A 19,813-nucleotide genomic window follows, 5' to 3' on the forward strand; every position below is an offset into this window, starting at 1 on the left:
TCATTCATTAAACAAATATTTATTAAGTGTTTACTGTATGCCATACATTCTGCTGGGTACTGGGAATTTAGATATGAAGAAACAAAGTCCCTGCTCTCAAAGAGTTGTTGTCTTGTTGTTGTTGTTAACCAAAAGAAGACAGATAATAAACAGGAAAAAAAACCAAATATTTTCGGATGGTGATAGTGCTACGAAAACAATAAAATGGGACAAAGTTACAGAATGATTGAGAATGGGATGATGAGAGTCTCCCAGAAATGATTAAAAAAAAATACTAGCCCACAAAATTAAAAATTCTAACAAATAAAGATTAAGACACATAAAAAAAGAACCTACAGCTAGATACATCATAGTGAAACTGCCTAACACCCAATAAGAAGAGAAACCATTAAAAGTCACAGAGACAAGGACAAATTATCACCTAAGGAATAGTTAAAATGATGGGTAACTTCTCAAGAACAAGAGTGGGGACCAACTGATGAGAAAATCTTCCCTGCACTGAGAGGAAAAGCTGTGTGCCTAGAATTCTATCCTCAGAAAAACATCTTTTAAGAAGAGATTAAGGAGAAATAAATGTAGTTTCAGGCAACCAAATGGAGAGTTTACTCTAGCAGTTCTCTACCAAGGAAATGCTGAAGAATCCACCTCAGGCAGAAGGACAGTGGTTCCAGTCTGAGATGAAAGATGGATTAAAGAGGTAGAAAGGAGTACATATGCAGACAAGTCTGAATAAACAGTGATTAAGCAAAAATGACCCGAGGGATTGAAAATTAATTAAAACATGAAACAATAATGATAGGGTAGAGGTAAATAGAATTAAAGTATTCTAAGTTATTGTAGTACCCAAAAAGTTAATATGGGTATTTCATAAGATAAATGTGAATATTTTTAAGAGTAAATATTGAAAAAGAGAAAAATGAGTAAATTCCAAACAAGTAAAAGGAAAATACAATAGTCAAAAAGGAGTAAACCTTAAAAAAGGGGGAAGAAAAGGTTTTTAAAAAGGAACATAGAACAAGGGGGGACAAATAATCCAAAATTAGATGGTAGAAATAAATTAAAGTTCACTAATTATATTAAATGTAACTGAACTAAAAATGCTCCTGGCAAAAGACAAATGTTGCCAGACTGGACTTTTAAAAATCCAAATACATGGAGGCACCTGGGTGGCTCAGTCAGTTGGTTAAGCGTGTGACTTGATGTTGACTCAGGTCATGATCTCATGGTCTGTGAATTCAAGCCCCCCATCAGGCCCTGCAGAGAGAGTGGGGAGCCTGCTTGGGATTCTCTCTCTCCCTTTCTCTCTCTCTCTCTCTCCCTTTCTCTCTCTCTGTGCTCTTCCCCCCTCTCAAAATAAATTAAAAAACTTTAAAAAAAATCCAAATATATATTGTCTAAAAGAAACATAAAATAAAAGGATACAAAAAGGTGGAAATAAAAGGATAAGAGTAGAACATCAGGAAAATTTAACCAAGAAACAGTAACTACATTAATTTCAGGTATTAGAGGCTTTGAAGTCAAAAGCATTACTACCCCTAGTATCCTAAAAAAGTCATCATAGCCAGTTTTTGATTCTTTCTTGTATTTCCCTTTCTCCTTTTCCCTCCTAATTCCCTCTCTCTGATTCAGGCAAGTGTTCTGCCTGTTTCTCTCCATTTCAATACTCCTTGCTCTTCTCGCTCAATTTCACTTTCCTAGGGCACAATGCACTCCCGTTGGGCCCATGATTCCCAGCCTTATGATGTGAGAAGCAGTTTTGAAGAATTGCTGATTTGAAGAATTTGCTGTAGGCTGAAAGGAAGATTATTCTGGGGCTGTTTTTATCGCCTTCAGTTTGAGCCACAAATACCCATAAACTCCATACTCATGGCTTTGTTAGAGCTTCTCTGATCTCAAACAGGTAATTTACCTCATTTCCTCTGACATCTTATATTTGAAATGAGAAGTCATATTTGCAACTAGATAAGCAAAGGTGCTGATAATAAGAAACCAATAACTGTAAAGTTCTTAAGGTGTTTGTAAAAGCGTAATAAAGTTTTGACTACAGACCAGTTGGCACTCACGGACCTGTCACAGAGGTTTGCAGTACAAAAGCATATGTCCTCAACCAGCCACACAGGAAGGGACTTGATAAGACTTTGAGTGTGTGGGGGTATAGCAGTTATTATAGCCTCCCCCCGCAGCTACACGTACCAGCCCAGAGTCTGCCATAATTCCTAGTTTTAGGCCTGGTCATTGATAACAAAAGTTCACTAAATCCAATCCTTGGCTTTTGACAGAACTGCACTCAGGGAAACAGAAGTGCTTTTTAATATTTCTCTCTCTCTCTCTCTTTTTTTTTATTTATTTTGAGAGAGACAGAACACACTAGTGGAGGAAGGGCAGAAAGAGAGAGAGGGAGACAGAGAGAGTCCTAAGCAGGCTCCATACTGTCAGCATAGAGTCCACCGCGGGCCTCACACTCATGAACCGTGAGATCATGACCTGAGCTGAAGTCAGACGCTTACCTGACTGAGCCACCCAAGAGCTCCTTGAAGGGCCAACTTTTAATTTCAAGATGCAAATAAAAATTTTGCATAGCATTTAACTCTGAAAATCTCAAACTGATCATTTTCCTCTTTCTGACACCTACCTTGACTTGGTTACTATAATTCCTTCAGGGAGGAGGAAGAGCAGGGGTGAGTGACCTTGGTACATTACTTAGCATGTCTGTGTATCACCCATGGAATATGAAGAATGTAATACGGCCTTAGTTCCCTTCCTGAGCTCAATATTCCTGAAGAATAAAGTTGCCTCTTTCCCTGCTGAAAGAAGGGGAAAAATATATACTAGTAATTTACTTCTAACCAAGCATTGATGGGTGGGAAAAAAAATAAAATACCTTTTGTAAATTTTCAACAGTGAAATTCATGTGCTATAAAGATGGCAACAGCAAAGAGTTAATTTATCCATGTCCTTCATTCAACTAGGTTTTATACGGACAATATCTGTTACAAGAATGAAAAGGAATTAAATATATAATATTTATGTCTTAATATATTAAATAGACATGAATGGATGGGTAGGAAGAGGAGGGGGTGGGGGAGGAGACACAAAGGGAGGAAGAAAAAAGTCAGAATAATTTAAAATGGCAGCATGCCAGGGCGCCTGGGTGGCTCAGTAGGTTGAGCATCCAGCTTCAGCTCAGGTCATGATCTAGTGGTTCGTGGGTTCAAGCCCCACATCGGGCTCTGTGCTGACAGCTCAGAGCCTGGAGCCTACTTCGGATTCTGTGTCTCCCTCTCACTCTGCCTCTCTCCCACTCGTGCTCTGTCTTTCTCTGCCTCTCATAAATAAAGAAACATAATTATAAAATTAAAAATAAATAAATAAATAAATAAAATGGCAGCATGCTCACCATACTTAAAAATGAGGTACTATTAGAGTATAAGTACTTTTAGTATATAACTGCTCAAATGAAATCTTTCACATAATTTTCAAATATTTGGTGATAACAAATCTTTTTTTTTTTTTTTAATATTCAGTATTAGCACATGGCATTGAACATTGTGTTATCTTTATTACCAAGTCTTTAGTCTTTTGACTTCTCTTTGGGAATTGGGGAAACCATAGTAAAGCTTGGGGCAGGACACCATTATCTTTGGAAAAAGTGACTTAAAAAATTAGTTTTCCCTTTGGGGTTCATGGCAGTGTGAGGAGTGTGATAGAAGTCAAGCGGACTTCCGAGACCGTCACTAGCCATTGCAAAAGGCTGTATCCACAGTAAATAGAGAACAAATATAAGCTGATAATGATGACTCAAGTCCACTAAATTAAGAGCCTAAAATCTCCATTCCAGTTCTGATCTGGGGAATAGACTATTTTCATTGGAAATGTAATGATGAGATTGAGAAGGGAAAACAGCCTACCATATCTTCAGATTCAGATTGAGAAATAAAAAAAAAAAAAAGCCATCCTTTTTCCTAACTGGCTTGAAGGAATGAAAACCACTTGGCACAGGAGGAAAATGAAAGCATGAAGCAGTGAGAAATGCAGATGGTCTCAGAGCCAGTGCCGGTTGATGAATGTAAGCTTTCCCTCACCTGTACAACCTATGTAGAGAATACTGTGAGTGCAGTGCTATTGGTTTGGGTTTATAACCCATGTAATTGTTTTTAATTTAGTTTAAAAAATAGTAAAAGGTATAAAGGTATAATACAGGTATAAAAGGATGCCTTCCATGTCTGAAAAACAGGTTTGTGGCTTTTGATTACCAGGATCAACTTTCAGCCACAGCACTTCCCACCAGAAGCACTTTGGCAGGTGTAATCCCAAAATGCTGAACTATTTTAAGGTACCTGTCACGTGGTTCTGATGACTCCTTTCGATGTAGAGGAATCATTGTGGGAATTAGAAGATCACAATATGGGAAAAGTATCAGAAGCTAATTCGAAGATGGTTTGTGGCATAAGCACACATATAATCTATGTTATGCTGTTAACTATATTCCTTATTGTTTCAGTTTAATTTTTAAGGTGTGTTCAGGTTGAATGCAGTGATTCCACTATTGCCAGGGCTGGTTTGTGTTTTAGTTTTGATGCTGCTCTTTGTAGTCACGAAGGACAAAGAAAACTTTAGGTTGAAACACCAGAAAGTCATTGTATTAAACCATGTGTGCGCATATATTTCTCTCTTAATCGTATTAACGCTATCATACACATGGTTACGAGTTTAGAAGACTAGGAAATCTTCCTAATGTCAATGACTCTTAACCTTTCTGCAGGCATTTGCAACTTGGTGTATACCAAATCTACCCCTGACTTTTTCCCCCTTAAGTCAATTTCAACAAATAAATCATTTCTATTTGACCCTTAAGTGGGGGTAATTTTCCATGCTGTAATAGGTCCACTCTAACCAAAAATCTAGTCAAATGGATTCTGGAAACGCTTTGAAACTGATCAGGTCATAGGTAGGAGCCAAAGAGAAGGCTGTGGGGCTCTCTGTGAGATGTCCACCACTCCATGTATGCTCAGTCTTTGAAGCTTTAGCCTTTCTGGTGAAAGGATCCCAGAAGGTGGCAAAAATACTTGCAGTTAAAAGGGCTCTTGGAGTTTATAGAACCACCGTTACTTTAATGCAGGTGAAACAAACAAAAATCTACCTAAGAAGTGACATTAACCCTAAACATTGAACAAAGAATCTTAGAAAGCTCTGGGTCCTAACCTGAATTTCTAAATCAGAGGGCTTTGGAGGGTAAAGCCATTTTCTTTCTGACTGTTCCCCCGCTGTCTCTGAGAGCTGAGCTGACTCACCTACCACCACACCCATGCTGGTCTCAGATGCTATCAGCATCCTGAGTAATCCCCTAGGACACTGACCCTCTCCTCATTCCCCACATGAGCCCAATTGCTGGCTTCTCTTTATTCCTGTCTGGCTCTTCCTCTTCATGCCAGGTCTGCCTCCCTCCTCTGATGTCATCTCTCTCTAGACTTTGAACCACAGCTGTGCTGCCAGGTTCCAGGTGGCTCTTGTCCTCTCACCCTGCCTTTGTCACAGATAGGAATGAGCATTTCCTGTTCCTCTCCTGGTCCCTCCAAACCTCAAGCCTCCTCCAGCTCTGTGGCTAATACTCGGCCTGTCTTCTCAAGACAAATTTCTAAATCATCCGCTGGTGCTCCTGATGCCGCGTGAAATAAGTAAGAAGATATCAAGGTTCTAAGGTTTTCTTTTCAAGTTAGGATAAAAGAATGATGAAGCCAAACTCAGTCTTTGTAAGCCCAGGTAACAGAGTCTCACACTATCAGGATAGCAACTAGCCGTTCTGGAAGTTGCCATGGAGACTACTCTTATCTTGTGTTTGCTTCTGGAAGCACCAATATACTTCAGAACAACAAATCACTTTAAGTTTGCCATTCTTACTAGAGGTGGGTTAAATTATGTGTGGCGTTAATGCTAGCTCTTCACCAAACCTGTGGTTCTTCTTCCTGGTCACATAGCTATACTGCCTTTCCACGACACTAATTCCAGCCAGTAGAATGGGGGCAGAGGTGATATATGTCAACACCTGCCCAAGACTTTGAAGAAGCAAGTGTGCCTCTTTCACACTGTCCCTATCTGCCTGCTGGGAATAAGTGGTAAAGAAGCCCAGCACGTGGAGGAAGCATCAATGGCAGATGAGGTTCTCTCAAATTCTAAATGAAAGAAAATTGTCCACCAAAAAGGAACACCTACCTTGGCCTGTTATGTGAGCAAACATACTGTATGTGAGCTCTACTGTTTTTGAGCCGTTATTCCTTTTGGGATAATGGAGCCAGGCCCATACTAAGTCACACAACCAAGATTTTATGTTGTAGAGCATGAAATCATTTGAATGCCAGAATTCTGAGCCTTCATCCTGGAAAATAGAAAAGGGACTAGTGGAAAGAGAGGGAAGCAGGGAAGGAATAATAATGTGACTAACTATAAATATTTGTTGCCTATATAACTATGTGCCGAGTCCTGTGTTAAATGTGTTATACATACACTCTCATTTAATTCCATCTCTTCTTTATGATATTTTAGGCAATTGTACTATTATTATCTCCATTATTCAGATATGAAAACTGAGGCCAGGTTGCCAGACTGAGGAAGCCATGATTCAAATCTGTTGACTCCATAGCCAACCTCTGATTGAGTACTCAGTACTGTGTCCTGGGCCCTTTGTGCAATTTTATCTTCACAATGCCTTGTAAAATAGGCTGTCTTATCTCCATTCTAAAGATGAAGAAACTGAGGTTCAAGGATTTATCCAAGCTTACACAACTAGCAAGATTCAGCCCACGGTCTGTGTAGCTCTCTCTCAAGCTCATTTTCTTCCCATCATGCTTTGAGGTCAGACTATAGGTAGAGGGGGGAGATCATTTGGATGGAGTTTCCCTCCATTTCTGGGCTCCAGTTGTCTTAGAGGTTAATCCTTTAACTCTATAACCATGTGACCACTTCCGTCATCACTATTTATCAGCTTCGGAGATATTGGGATTTCTGCCAGATAATGTTCACTAGATTCCCCTAGCATGTCATTGAGGCTATTTTTCACACTGGCTGGGCCTAAATATCAGCCCTTCCTGTGTCACAGCCTAACTGCAGGGAGAGTTCCCTCGGCCAGGGTTGGATCAGTCATGCTCAGGCTTAAATGCAGAATGGAAGTTAATGCCATAGAAGCATATTTTTTTTAAATGAGTGAAGGGTTTATGTCCAGCAGGAATTATAGTAGATACCAGTCCACAAATCTACCTCAGAAACTCCTGAAATCAAGGAGGGCCACTAGGAATCTTATTTTTATAAATACCGATTGATTCTCTGAGAAAAAGCACTACAGGAATGTCAGAGCTGATCAGGACACTGGAACTGACTTCAACAAAGATGGAGAGAGGAAAACTGGCCCACACTCTCATTACATCCCTCCTGGACTCTAGGAGGTTGGATGGTTGACATATCATGGAATCCCTTAAGACCCCAGCCCATTTCTCCTCCCTCCTGACTTAATCTGGAGGATTACCGGCATATATATAGTCCATATTTAGGGAAACGGTCAGTGTTCACAGTGGAACAAGATGGTGGAATAACATAAACTCCTGGTCTATGCCATGAACCTGAAAGACCAAAGCCAAGAAGCCACGCTCCCAGATTCACCCATTCAATCAATAGACATTTGTAGTTGAGAGAAAGCAATGAAGTCCCTGAAGGAGCCAGAGATTCTTTGCAATGCAGAGCCAGCTGAGTCACAGTGAGGACTGCAGAGAAACTGCAGGAGGCTGCCCGGGTGCCCACGGGGAGTGAGCCCATCAGGTTTTCATGTTTCCCAGGACCAAGGCTGCCATGGCAACAGCCCTATATGGTCCCAGAGCTTCAGGAAAGGCAGGAAGAGAGGGTTACCAGAAGGTCACACTCTTTCATATGGAAAATCAGGAGAATACATAGGGGTATGGGAAGGGGAGGGCCCACATTCCTCATAGTCGTGCACATCCAGTCTACAGATGGTAGACAGAGTGAGTCTTTGCTAATACCTCTCTGATCATGTCATCCTTCCCTGACTTTCAATTACTCTTAGGGTGAAGACTAAACTCATTACTGTGCACTACTCTAAGCCCAATTTACTCCATGTACTGTCCTTGCATACTCTCTGGAGTTCAGAGTGTGATTATTTTATAGCCTGTAAACTTTATCAGGACTAAATTCCTGTCTTTTCAGTCATCATTTTATATTGCACTTAACTTATTTGCCTGACACAGATGGTGTTCAATCAGTATTGGTTGGTTGGTTGGTTGGTTGATGAGTGACTGACTGAGACACAATATTTTGGCAACAGGGTCCTCTGGGTGGCTCAGTCAGTTAAATGTCTGATGCGGGATTTCGGCTCAAGTCATGATCTCATGGTTCCTGAGATTGAACCCCATGTAGGGCTCTGCCCTGATAGCACATAGCCAGCTTGGGATTCTCTCTCGCTCTCTCTCTCTCTCTCTCTCTCTGCCCCACCCCTTCACTCTCTCTTTTTCTCTCTCTCTCTCTCTCTCTCGAAACAAATAAATAAACTTAGAAAAATATTTAGCAACAAAGTTAGGTGGGTGTTGGAGCAAATACCTCTGTGATTGTAACCCAATCCCTATTTTCCCTGTGGTTGGGACAGTATGAGAGACGGGCATAGATCATACCCCAATGTTAAATGTTACCAGCAACAAGGGCTTCCATCAAAGACTTACCAGCAGAAGTGAGTTTTACTAATTCAAATGGGTTTTAGAAAGAGGTGGGAAATGGGTCAACAAATGAACATAAATGATATTTTACTCACCACATAGCCCTAAAATAACTTGGAGGAACACCAGTTCCCTCCCTTTTTTCCATGATGGTATAACCCAGGATCAAGAAAATGAGGTGGCAGTCCTGAGTAAAATAGGCTTGCCCTGTTGCCAACAGGATGCCAGGCAATCCAATATGTCTAGAGAGGTTCTATGAGGCCACCTTGGTCAGGGTTCACTGCCAAGTAGTATCAGGCCACAGTCCTCAGAGTTTATCTCATTTCTGCTAGCCCTGGATATGTGACAGTTTTAATTTTGGTTCTTTCTCTATCGTGATAGGCTTCACGGTATCAGAGATTCACTCAAGATGGACTTTGAACATAGCATAACGTGGAGGGCATAATAAAAGACAAGTGGTAAGGAAGGCAGGGCACCTCAGTAGGGTTTGTGAGCACTAAGTGCAACCCAGGTCACTCCTTGTTGAATAAGGAAGTATTTCCTGGATAATAAAAAAGAAAAACTGGCACCAGATTTAACACGGTGGCAATAAGGAACTAACAGCACATGTGAATGGAGCTCCTGTTGGTGGAAAGACCAGTGATCGAACGTGGGTTCATTGCTTAAACAAACCCATGCAAAGGTATCTATAGAGCGTTACTATCTTTTAACTGTAGAATTTTAAGATTAAGTATGAGAGTGATGTTGTTTACAAGGAAGCAGTTTTTTGCTGTATCTTCCAGTGCTAGTAAAATATCAGCAACATGTTAACTGTCAGGCCTTCCCTTGGATACTCAGCCCCACAGACGAGCAACTGTTACTGAAAAGACCTGACATGGAAGCCCCAGACATTGGGAGAGAGATAGAAAGATTTAACACAGATTCAGTGAGTTTTGCTTCTGACAAACCTCACTCTTTACACAGGAGTAGGCAGTTTATTTTCTCAACACTGGATTTCACAATTATTATTTGAAGCTCCCACTGTCTCCTACTTGCTAAGAAATTCTATTTGTTTTCTGTTTTTATTTTGTTGCCTTTTTTTTTTGAGAGAGAGAGAGAGGGCACACAAGCAGGGAATGGGCAGAGGGAGAGGGAGAGAGAATCTTAAGCAGGCTCCACGCTCAGCACAGAGCCCGATGCAGGGCTCGATCCCACAACTCTGGCATCATAACCTGAGTGGAAACCAGGAGTTGGGTGTTTAACTGACTGAGCCACCCAGGCAGCCCAAGAAATCCTATTTGAGAAACAGTTTATTTTGAACGTTTCAATTTTTAAGAGTCAATACCAACTATGCAGGGGATGAATTACTCAAAGTTTAACTGTGGTAAAAACAATAGAAGTTTTTTGGGGAGAAAATACAATGTGAATGAGTAAAAAACAAAAATTAAAAATAATAAATCAACATAGGAGATGTAGAAAAGGAAATTGTTTGAAATTACATAGCAACCATTAGATGCCAAATTTTGTCTGCTGAGACATGGGGCACCCTGGGAGTTTCACTTTGCTGGATAGGCTTATTGCTGCTGAGACAGAAATACAGCAGAATATAGGTGGCTGTGGATTCCAATAACACAGCCTCAGGGCTGAGAGCCACGGTTCTCACCCCAGATGCTCAGGAGAATCACCTGGGGGGCTTTTAAGCCCACAGTATTCAAGCACTACCCCGAGAGATTCAGATTTCATTCTTCTGGGGTAGGTTGTCAGTATTATTCATGAAGTTCCCCAGGCAGTTCCACTGTGAGCTAAGACTAGGAAATCTTAGGCTAAGAATGGAAGATACAGTTGAGGAAGGTAAGAGAGAGAGAGAGAACACACAGCTGGGCATAAATTCTCCACTCAGCTCAGAGACCAGCAAGAACAACAAACCTACTGTAACAGTTAGAAATTTCACCAAGCAATTTATGTAATGTCTAGTGTTCATGAAAACTAATGTACTTACACCATTTATACACTTCTGGATTGTGTCTCTAACGTACTGGAGGTAATTTTACCCGCTAAGCTTATATTAAATTCATTTCATTATAGTCATGTTTTTATATTATCCATAACCTCTTTTCTCATCGTTCTGGCGAATTGAGAGATGACTCTCGTGCAATCACATCCACTTACTTTAATTCCTTGTAATCCGTAGCCAGGGGGGCCAGGAGGGCCAGGCAGGCCTTTCTGCCCAATATTTCCCTGTTGGAAGATGAAGAGAAACCAAAGAGAAGCATGAGGAGATTTAGGAAGAAACAATGTATCTCTGCTCTTGTCTTCCTTCTTCCTTCCTTCCTTCAGTCCTATCAGGACCTGCATCTGTGCACCCCACAAGCTAGATCATATTTTTTATAAAGCAGTGTTTTTCCAAAAATTTTAAGCCACAGAATCCTTTGTGGAAATCTTACACATAATCCAAATGTAAGTAAAGAGGCAAGGCAGGGCTGCTTGACCGAAGAAGAGTGTTGTCCCAGTCACCTTGTCTGCTTGGGCTCCTCTGGTTGAACCTACCACCAACCCCTAGAACACCAGGGGTGTGAAGCCTGCTCACACATAATTCTGTGTAGCCTCCAATGTGTTGTTCCATTTCAACATGGAGTGCTATTCACCAGGCTTGCAGTGAAAGGTTCAGTGGATCAGTATCAAACTTTTTTTTTTTTTAATTTTATTTACACCCAAATTAGTTAGCATATAGTGAAACAATGATTTCAGGAGTAGATTCCTTAATGCCCCTTACCCATTTAGCCCATACCCCTCCCACAACCCCTCCCGTAACCCTCAGTTTGTTCTCCATATTTATGAGTCTCTTCTGTTTTGTCCCCCTCCCTGTTTTTATATTATTTTTGTTTCCCTTCCTTTATGTTCATCTGTTTTGTCTCTTAAAGCCCTCATATGAGTGAAGTCATATGATATTTGTCTTTCTCTGACTGACTGATTTCACTTAGCATAACACCCTCCAGTTCCATCCGCGTAGCAGCAAATGGCAAGATTTCATTCTTTTTGATTGCTGAGTGATACAGTATCGAACTTTTAAGAAAATCTGCAAATGAAGCAGAAAGTGTAGCATTGCCCAGTGTGTGCATTCTGCAGCACAAGTTAACCCCACGCTTCTTGGGGAAAGTCTTCTGTGGTCAAATGAGATTGGAAAATGTTCTATCCCACGGTGTGTGCCTCTCCTTGGAGATCCCTAGTGCATACAGGCATACCTTGTTTTATCGTGCTTCGCTGTTGTGCTTCCCAGGCACTGCATCTTTTACAGATTGAAGGTTTGTGGCAACCCTGTGTCAGGCAAGTCTATCCGTGCCATTATTGCAATAGCATTTGCTAACTTCCTGTCTCTGTCACGTTTTGGTAATTCTCACAATATTTCAAACTTTTTCATTATTATTATATTTGTTATGGTGATCTCTGAGCAGTGATCTTTTTTTTAAGTTGATTTTTTTTTTATCTTGGGGGGCAGGGGGAAGAACAAGCTAGGGAGGGGCAGAGAGAGAATCCCGAGCAGGATCTGTGCTGTCTCCCACTTATTAAGAAATTCTATTTGTTTTCTGAGAGAGAGAGCACGCATGTGCATAAATGAGATGAAAAGAGAGAGGGAGAGAGAGCATGTGCATAAGCAAGGAGCAGAGAGAGAGAGGGAGAGAAAATCTTAAGCAGGCTCCACACACAGTGCAGAGCCCAACACAGGGCTAGATCTCAGGACCATGAACTCATGACCTGAGCTGAAATCAAGAATCAGAGGCTTAACCGACTGAGCCATTGAGGTGCCCCTGATCAGTGATCTTTGGTGTTACTATCGTAATTCGTGCGGGGGGGGGGGGGGGGCACGAACCACACCCATATAAGACAGCGAACTTAATCTATAAACATTGTATGTGTTCTGACTGCTCCAGCAATGGGGACATTCTCCTGTCTCTCTCCCTCTCCTCAGGCATCCCTATTCCCTGAGACACAAGAATATTAGGGGCTGATGCAGCTGGTGACCTGAAGTTGAAGCCAGTTATCATTTACCATTTTTAAAATCCTAGGGCTCTTAAGAATTATGCTAAATCCACTTGGCTTATGCTCTGTAAGGAGAACAATAATGCCCGAATGACACTGTTTGCAACACGATTTACTGAATATTTCAAACCTACTGTTGAGGTTTACTGCTGAGGAAAAAAAAAAAAAGAAAAAAGATCCCTTTCAAAATATTGACAGTGCATGTGGTCACCCAAGAGCAACTGATGGAGACAGACAATGAAAGTCGTGTTGTGTTCATGCCTGCTAACACAACATCCATTCTGCAGCTCATGGATCAGGGAGTAATTTTGACTTTTAAGTCTTATTTAAGAAATACAGGGGTGCCTGGGTGGCTCAGTGAGTTAAGAGCCCGACTTCGGCTCAGGTCATGATCTTCCAGTGGATGGGTTCATGCCCACATCAGGCTCTGAGCCTGGAGCCTGCTTCAGATTCTGTGTCTCCATCTCTCTCTGCCCCTCCCCCACTCATGCGTGTTCTCTCTTTCTCTCTCTCTCTCAAAAATAAATAAACATTAAAAAAAAAAGAAGAAATACATTTTGTGGAGCACCTGAGTAGCTCAGTCAGTTAAGTGACTAACTTCAGCTCAGGTCATGGTCTCGGGATTCTTGAGTGTGAGGCCTGAGCCAGGCTCTGAGCTGACAATGCAGAGCTTTTGGGGATTCTCTCTCTCCCTCTATTGCTGCACCTCCCCTGCTTGTGCACTGTCTCTCTCTCTCAAAACAGATAAACATTTAAAAAAAAAAGAGGAAATACATTTTGTTGTAGGAAATGTGAAGAATTACTGAAATGAAAACAAAGAATTTAGAATATTGCATAAACTTAGTTGATAAAGCAGTGGCAGCATTTGAGAAGACAACTCCAATTTTGGAAGAAGATCTATTCTGGGTAAAATGCTATCTAACGCGTGTTACAAAGAAATCGTTTGTGAAAGGAAAAGTCAATCAATGCGGCAAACTTCATCGTTGTCTTATTTTAAGAAATTGTCACAACCACCACAACCTGCAGCAACCCCCATCTTCGTCAGCCAGCGACCTTTAACATGGAAGTAAGACCCTCTACCAGCAAAATGATTACAACTCACTGAAAGCTCAGAGGATGGTTAGCATCTTTAGCCATAAAGCATTTTTAATTAAGGTATATTCATTGGGCTTTTTTAGACATACTGCTATTGCACCCTTAACAGACTAGAAGATAATGGTTTTATATGCACTGGGAAGCCAAAAAATTCATTTGACTCTCTTTAGTGTGGTACTTGCTTTATTATGGTGGTCTGGAAATGAACCCTCAGTGTCTCCAAGGTATGCCTATATGAATATATTAAAGCCTCTAAAAAGTCCCACAATAGAGAGATTAGTTTAACTTTGCTTATTCCAGAAGTTCCCAAATTAACATTTGATGGAATAAACTTTGAGCAAGGCTGGATGAACATAAGTTACGGTACAAGTCAGTCTTTTTTTTCTTCCCACTACAGGCAAAAGCTTTGTTTATTTATTTATTTTCTGATCGTAAGAGGAACACCTGCTCACGTGAAGAAAATAACAAACAAAAACTAAAACTAAAAACAGAAATAAAGATAACAATGAAGAAGGAAAAATGGACCCCTCTTTCCACCACCCAGTGATAACAACTACTAACATCTTGGGAATGTCTTCATCCATATCAAGTGATCCATAAAGTTAAGAAATCGCCTACTGCCAGAATGAAGTTGATGGACAAAAAAGGATAAACTAAGAATCGTGGTAATTCTGGGATCCTCAGAAAAATCTTTGACTCATAGAGCCTTTTCCCTTTGCTCTCTGATAATGGGGCTCTCATTCATTTCTGTGCATCTTGGTCATGAATATACATGTGTGAAATTTGCATGTGTAATGGGAGGCTCCCCAACGCCTGTTTTCCCTATGAACATGCCTGATACTTCTTTATTTTAGTTTTTGAACAAATCAAAGAATTTTTTGTTGGGCATGTGAATCAATGATCATTGATCATTAAATCAATTAATGATCATTAAATTGATCATTAATGATCATTAAAATGATCATTAAATCATTTAAATCAATGATTAAAACAGGGCTTCTGAGCCTCTGAACTCTTGCCATTTTGAGCTGCCTAATTCTTTGTGATGGGTGCTATCTTGTGTACAGTATGATGTTTAGCAGCATCCTGGGCCCCCAGCTACTACCTGCCAGTAGCACCCCTTCCCTGGTTGTGACACCCAAAAATGATTCCAGACATTGCCAAATGTCTCCTGGGGGCAGACCAGGAAGGCAAGAACTCCCTCATTGAAAAACACTTGATTAAGAGAATGAAAGATGAATAATCACCAAAATGGACATGGAAAAAGAAAGAGGAATAGAAAACAGAGCAAAGGGATCCAGAGGCAGTTTCTTTCATGTTCTATGGGGGCAATAAATCTGGACCCTTGCACTGAGGCCCTGACAAAGTGGACTACGCACATATGTCACAATAGATACATTAGCAGGTGTTCTGTTAAAAGGCCAGCAGAGGCGCCTCCGACCAAAGTGAAGATATGCTTCTTAAGGAGAGCACAGCCTTTAAGAAACCTGGAAATATTTTGAGCATTTTGCAACCATTTCCTAATTTCTTTGGGGGAAATAAATGGCTTTATGGACTTATGATCTATTTTACTGAAAGCTCACATAATATGAGAAAGTGAGACTTTTCATCAGCAATCAAGAAAAAATAAGTCAACACTAAAATAAACACTTGCTATGAAGTTAATGTTCACTTGGTACCTGACCTTCACACAGAGCACAGAATTTAAGACTCACCTTTGGCCCCTGGGTTCCTATGCCCCGAGGCCCAGAGGGACCTGGGGGGCCTCTGACACCAGGCTCTCCCTGAAAAGACACAATGAATGACAAGTCACTGATTAAAGTGAAGCTTTATGTGGTATATTTTATATAAAATGTCATAATTTCATATTAACAATATTCCATATGAACTTTCATATAAGAAAATATATTTTAAAACCCAAACCCTTGAATTTGAGATATTAATTGGGGCCTTTTCTACCAGCTCACTTCCCTATATTTGACAAAGGGAATGTTATCGCCCTTTGTTTTCACTTCTTATTGCCATTTATGCAATCTTCCAGCCAACTGTTATGGGTACACTTCAAAGCAATCAAGTCAGTTAACTTGTGACAACATTACTAGGTACTTTTTTTCAGAGCTCCCTTCTCTGGAATTGGAAGTGCCACCATTGTGAGTGGAGAAAGAAAGACGAGATGAGAATAAAAAGAAACCATTGAAAAGTAGAGCTCCAACCCGAACTAGTCCCTCCTGTTCTTTCATATAACAAAGATTATGCTACTTGGGGTTACGGATGAACTTTGTGATACTTCTGCCCCAAGAGCAGTTGAGGCTCCAGGAAAATTCCTATAAAGTGTTTTCAGAGTCCCGGAAGTGTTTTAGAACAGGCAACTAGCCCAGAGAAAAGGTAGGGCTTGATTGGGGTAGGTCTGGCCCTGTGCCTAGACCCATGTGAGATGTGAATGATAGGAAGAAGCAGAGAAATGAAAATCTCTTCATCAACCACCTTCTATGTACCCAGCACTGTGCTGTGCACGTTCACATATGCTAAGTGATGTAATTTAGTACTCGCGACAACTCTGTATCACAGTAATGACTAACTTACCTAACTTCTCTGAACCTCAGTAAATTCATCAGATACACAGAAAGTCATACTTACATTTCATGGGGAGACAGAGAAGTGAGACAAAGAATGTGAGTGTGTCTATCACAACATCTAGCTGAGTAGGCACTTGGGAAATATTAACTCCTTATTGCAGCTTTTATCTTTAAAAATTTTTTTAAATGTTTATTTATTTTTGAGAGAGAGACAGAGTGTGAATAGGGAAGGGACAGAGACAGAAGGAGACACAGAATCCGAAGCAGGCTCCAGGCTCTGAGCCGTCAGCACAGAGCTCAATGCGGGACTCAAACCCACAAACTGTGAGATCATGACCTGAGCTGAAGACGGATGCTTAACCGACCGAGCCACCCAGGTGCTCCTCATTGCAGCTTTTATTAAAGAGGAAACTAAAGTTAGCCCAAAGCTGCACAGCTATTGAGAAGTAGGACTAGGAGGACAAGGAGAAGGAGGAACCCTCAGTTGCTGGTACAGCCACTTAGGAAAAGTTTGGTAGTTTCTTAAAAAGTTCAACATCAATTTACCATACGATCTAGTAATTTTACTCCTGCACCTAAGGGAAATGAAAACATATGTCCACACAAAGACTTACATATGAATGCTTTTAGCAGAATCGTTCATAATAGCTACAAACTAGAAACCCTCTAAATGCCCATCAACTGATAAATGGATAGACAAAGCGTGGTATATTCCACAGTAAAAAGGAATGGACTACGGCTGTATGCTACAACAGGGATGAGCCTCAAAAGCATTAATCTCAATAAAAGAAGCCAGATATATGAGACCACACATTGCTTGATTCCATTTGTATGAAATGTCCAGAGAAGGCGAATCTATAGAGATAGAAAGCAAATCCATAATTGCCTGGGACCAAGAATAGGAACTAGGACAGGATTAACTGTAAATGGGCATAAGGGATTTTATTGAGAGGAAGAAAGTGTTCTAAAACTGATTTATGGTGAGGCCATACAACTCGCTAAATGTACTTTAAAAATCATTGAAAAATACACTTGGAATGGGTGAGTTCTGTGATATATAAGATATGCCTCAGTGAAAATTATAAAGAAAAAAGGACAGAAACCAAAGCCAGGCTTTGAAGGTAAATCTCCCAAGCTCTTGTCCCAGGTCTGCTTTCATCCATGTTCTGTTAGGAGCTAAATACCTTATAGATTTCAACAGTGCAAAGATCATGGATTATAAGAAATGATGACATTGTTTATCTAGCAAAATAGCCCATCCTTATTTAACTTTACTTTCTATGTATAAATCCTAAAGTACTTCTAGAGAAAACAAGGCCTTAAAAGAATTAGAAAGCATTTAAGCTTTATTTTATTACTGACTTAATTCTTTCAATCTCTATTTTCATAATTACCTATTTTCCTTGTGCTTGCAGACCACTTTTATGATGTGGGTCTCCTGTTAGCATCTCTTCCACTTAGTTCTTAGCTGCTTTTGTGGTCACAGGTACTAATTCTCTAACACCTCTCTCCTTCCGCCTCCCAACTTTTGGGTCTTAATGACCCCCAGATTCTCCCAGCTTAAATGATCTCTCCTGTCATCAAAAGCTCCAAGTAGAGTACATGAACATGTCCTATATCACATACATTTCTGCTGTCTCTCCTTTCCTAAGTATCTCTGATGTGCCTTTAGAGGCAGTATATGTAAGTTCGCTGGGGGAGGGTCTCCAGCTATACCTGACTCACACTCGCTGCATTTTGATACCCTCCAGCAGAACAGAACCCAGGTAAACATACTTCAATAGATTTTACCCAAAATCATTCAACATTTTATCAAAAATAATTGTCTTCTTTGCCTGGTTACTGTCAACTCCACCCCAGATACAATGGCTCCCTCTCTTGTGTTTCTATTCACCTCTCCCCTTCCCCAGTGAGGTTGGAAAGCATATGGCTGCAACCTGCTATGCGATGGGGAGTACACAGCCCCACCTGGAAAGAATTCTGCTAAGAAAAACAGAACCTGTATATGAGGAAGTCTCTAAACCAGAGGATGTTTCTGTACAACCAGAGGATGTAGAAACATGTAACACCATAAGAATAACGTGGGGTGGTTCAGTCTGTTAAGCATCTGACTTCTGCTCAGGTCGTGATCTCGCGGTCAGTGAGTTCAAGCCCGCATCCAGCTCTGTGCGGACAGCTCGAAGCCTGGAGCCTGCTTCAGATTCTGTAACTCCCTCTCTCTCTGCTCCTCCCCAGCTCGCTCTCATGCATGTGCTCTCTCTCTCTCAAAAATAAACATTAAAAAAAATAATAACGAGGATGAGACCCCCAAGGACACAGAACTCATCTACACAGAAAGCCCAAGGAAAAAACAAAGGATGACTAACCTTTGATTAAAAGAGACTTAAGAAGCATCTCAATCAAATGCAATGTGTGGACATCATTTGGATCCCAATTCAAACAAACCAACTGCAACAAATTTGTAAGACAAGCTGGTAAATTTTTTTTTTAATTTTTTTAACGTTTATTTATTTTTGAGACAGAGAGAGACAGAGCATGAACAGGGGAGGGTCAGAGAGAGGGAGGCACAGAATCTGAAACAAGCTCCAGGCTCTGAGCTGTCAGCACAAAGCCCGACGCGGGGCTCGAACTCACCGACCATGAGATCATGACCTGAGCCGAAGTCGGCCGCCTAACCAACTGAGCCACCCAGGCGCCCCTCAAGCTGGTAAATTTGAACACTGGATATTTGGTGATACTAAGAAATTATTGTTTAAGGTTTGTTAATGGTACTACAGATATGTTTTTAAATTTTTTTAATGTTTATTTTTGAGAGAGAGAGAGAGGGAGAGAGAGAGACAGAACATGAGTGTGGGAGGGGCAGAGAGCGAGATGGAGACACAGAATCTGAAGCAGGCTCCAGGCTCCAAGCTGTCAGCACAGAGCCTGAACTCACAAACCACGAGATCATGACCTGAGTCAAAGTCGGATGCTCAACCGACTGAGCTACCCAGGCACCCCTACAGTTATGTTTTTAAAAACAGCTTTTAATTTGAGATACACATACTAAACCTTTATATGAGAGATGTGTGGGATAGGCTTCAAAGTAAGGCAGCAGGAGAGGGGGAAGAAGATAATAGAAGATGGCCACATACTGATAGTTGTGGAAGTGCAACAGGCAAATGGGAGTTCATTTTACTAGCCTTTCTACTTCTATATGTGCTTGATAATTTTCAGAATAAAATGTTTTTAATAGTATTTTTAAAATCCATGAACAATATCTGATAACAATCTCACCAGTGAAGGGGAGGAAAGGTTACTGTGATGTTCACCTTTAATGAGAAGCAGAATACAAGATTTTAAAGACAAAAATATGGCAAAGGGTAAAAGCACACATGTGGATTCAGTATCATTAGAACGTACATGTCTTTGATG

General features: G+C 40.8%; 1 protein-coding gene across 1 annotated transcript in view; it reads right to left on the minus strand.

Moving 5' to 3' along the window:
* The window catches only part of COL28A1 (collagen type XXVIII alpha 1 chain), a 174,730-nt gene that overhangs the window by 52,103 nt on the left and 102,814 nt on the right, over window positions 1-19,813 (minus strand). Inside the window, exons 26-27 of the mRNA XM_007076679.2 lie at window positions 15,539-15,607; window positions 10,860-10,928 (exon numbers count right to left, since the gene is read on the minus strand). Coding sequence (XP_007076741.2) covers window positions 10,860-10,928; window positions 15,539-15,607 — 138 coding nt within the window. The remainder of the gene's footprint in view (window positions 1-10,859; window positions 10,929-15,538; window positions 15,608-19,813) is intronic.

Source organism: Panthera tigris, chromosome A2, assembly GCF_018350195.1.
Source record: "Panthera tigris isolate Pti1 chromosome A2, P.tigris_Pti1_mat1.1, whole genome shotgun sequence".
Taxonomy (NCBI): Eukaryota; Metazoa; Chordata; class Mammalia; order Carnivora; family Felidae; genus Panthera; species Panthera tigris.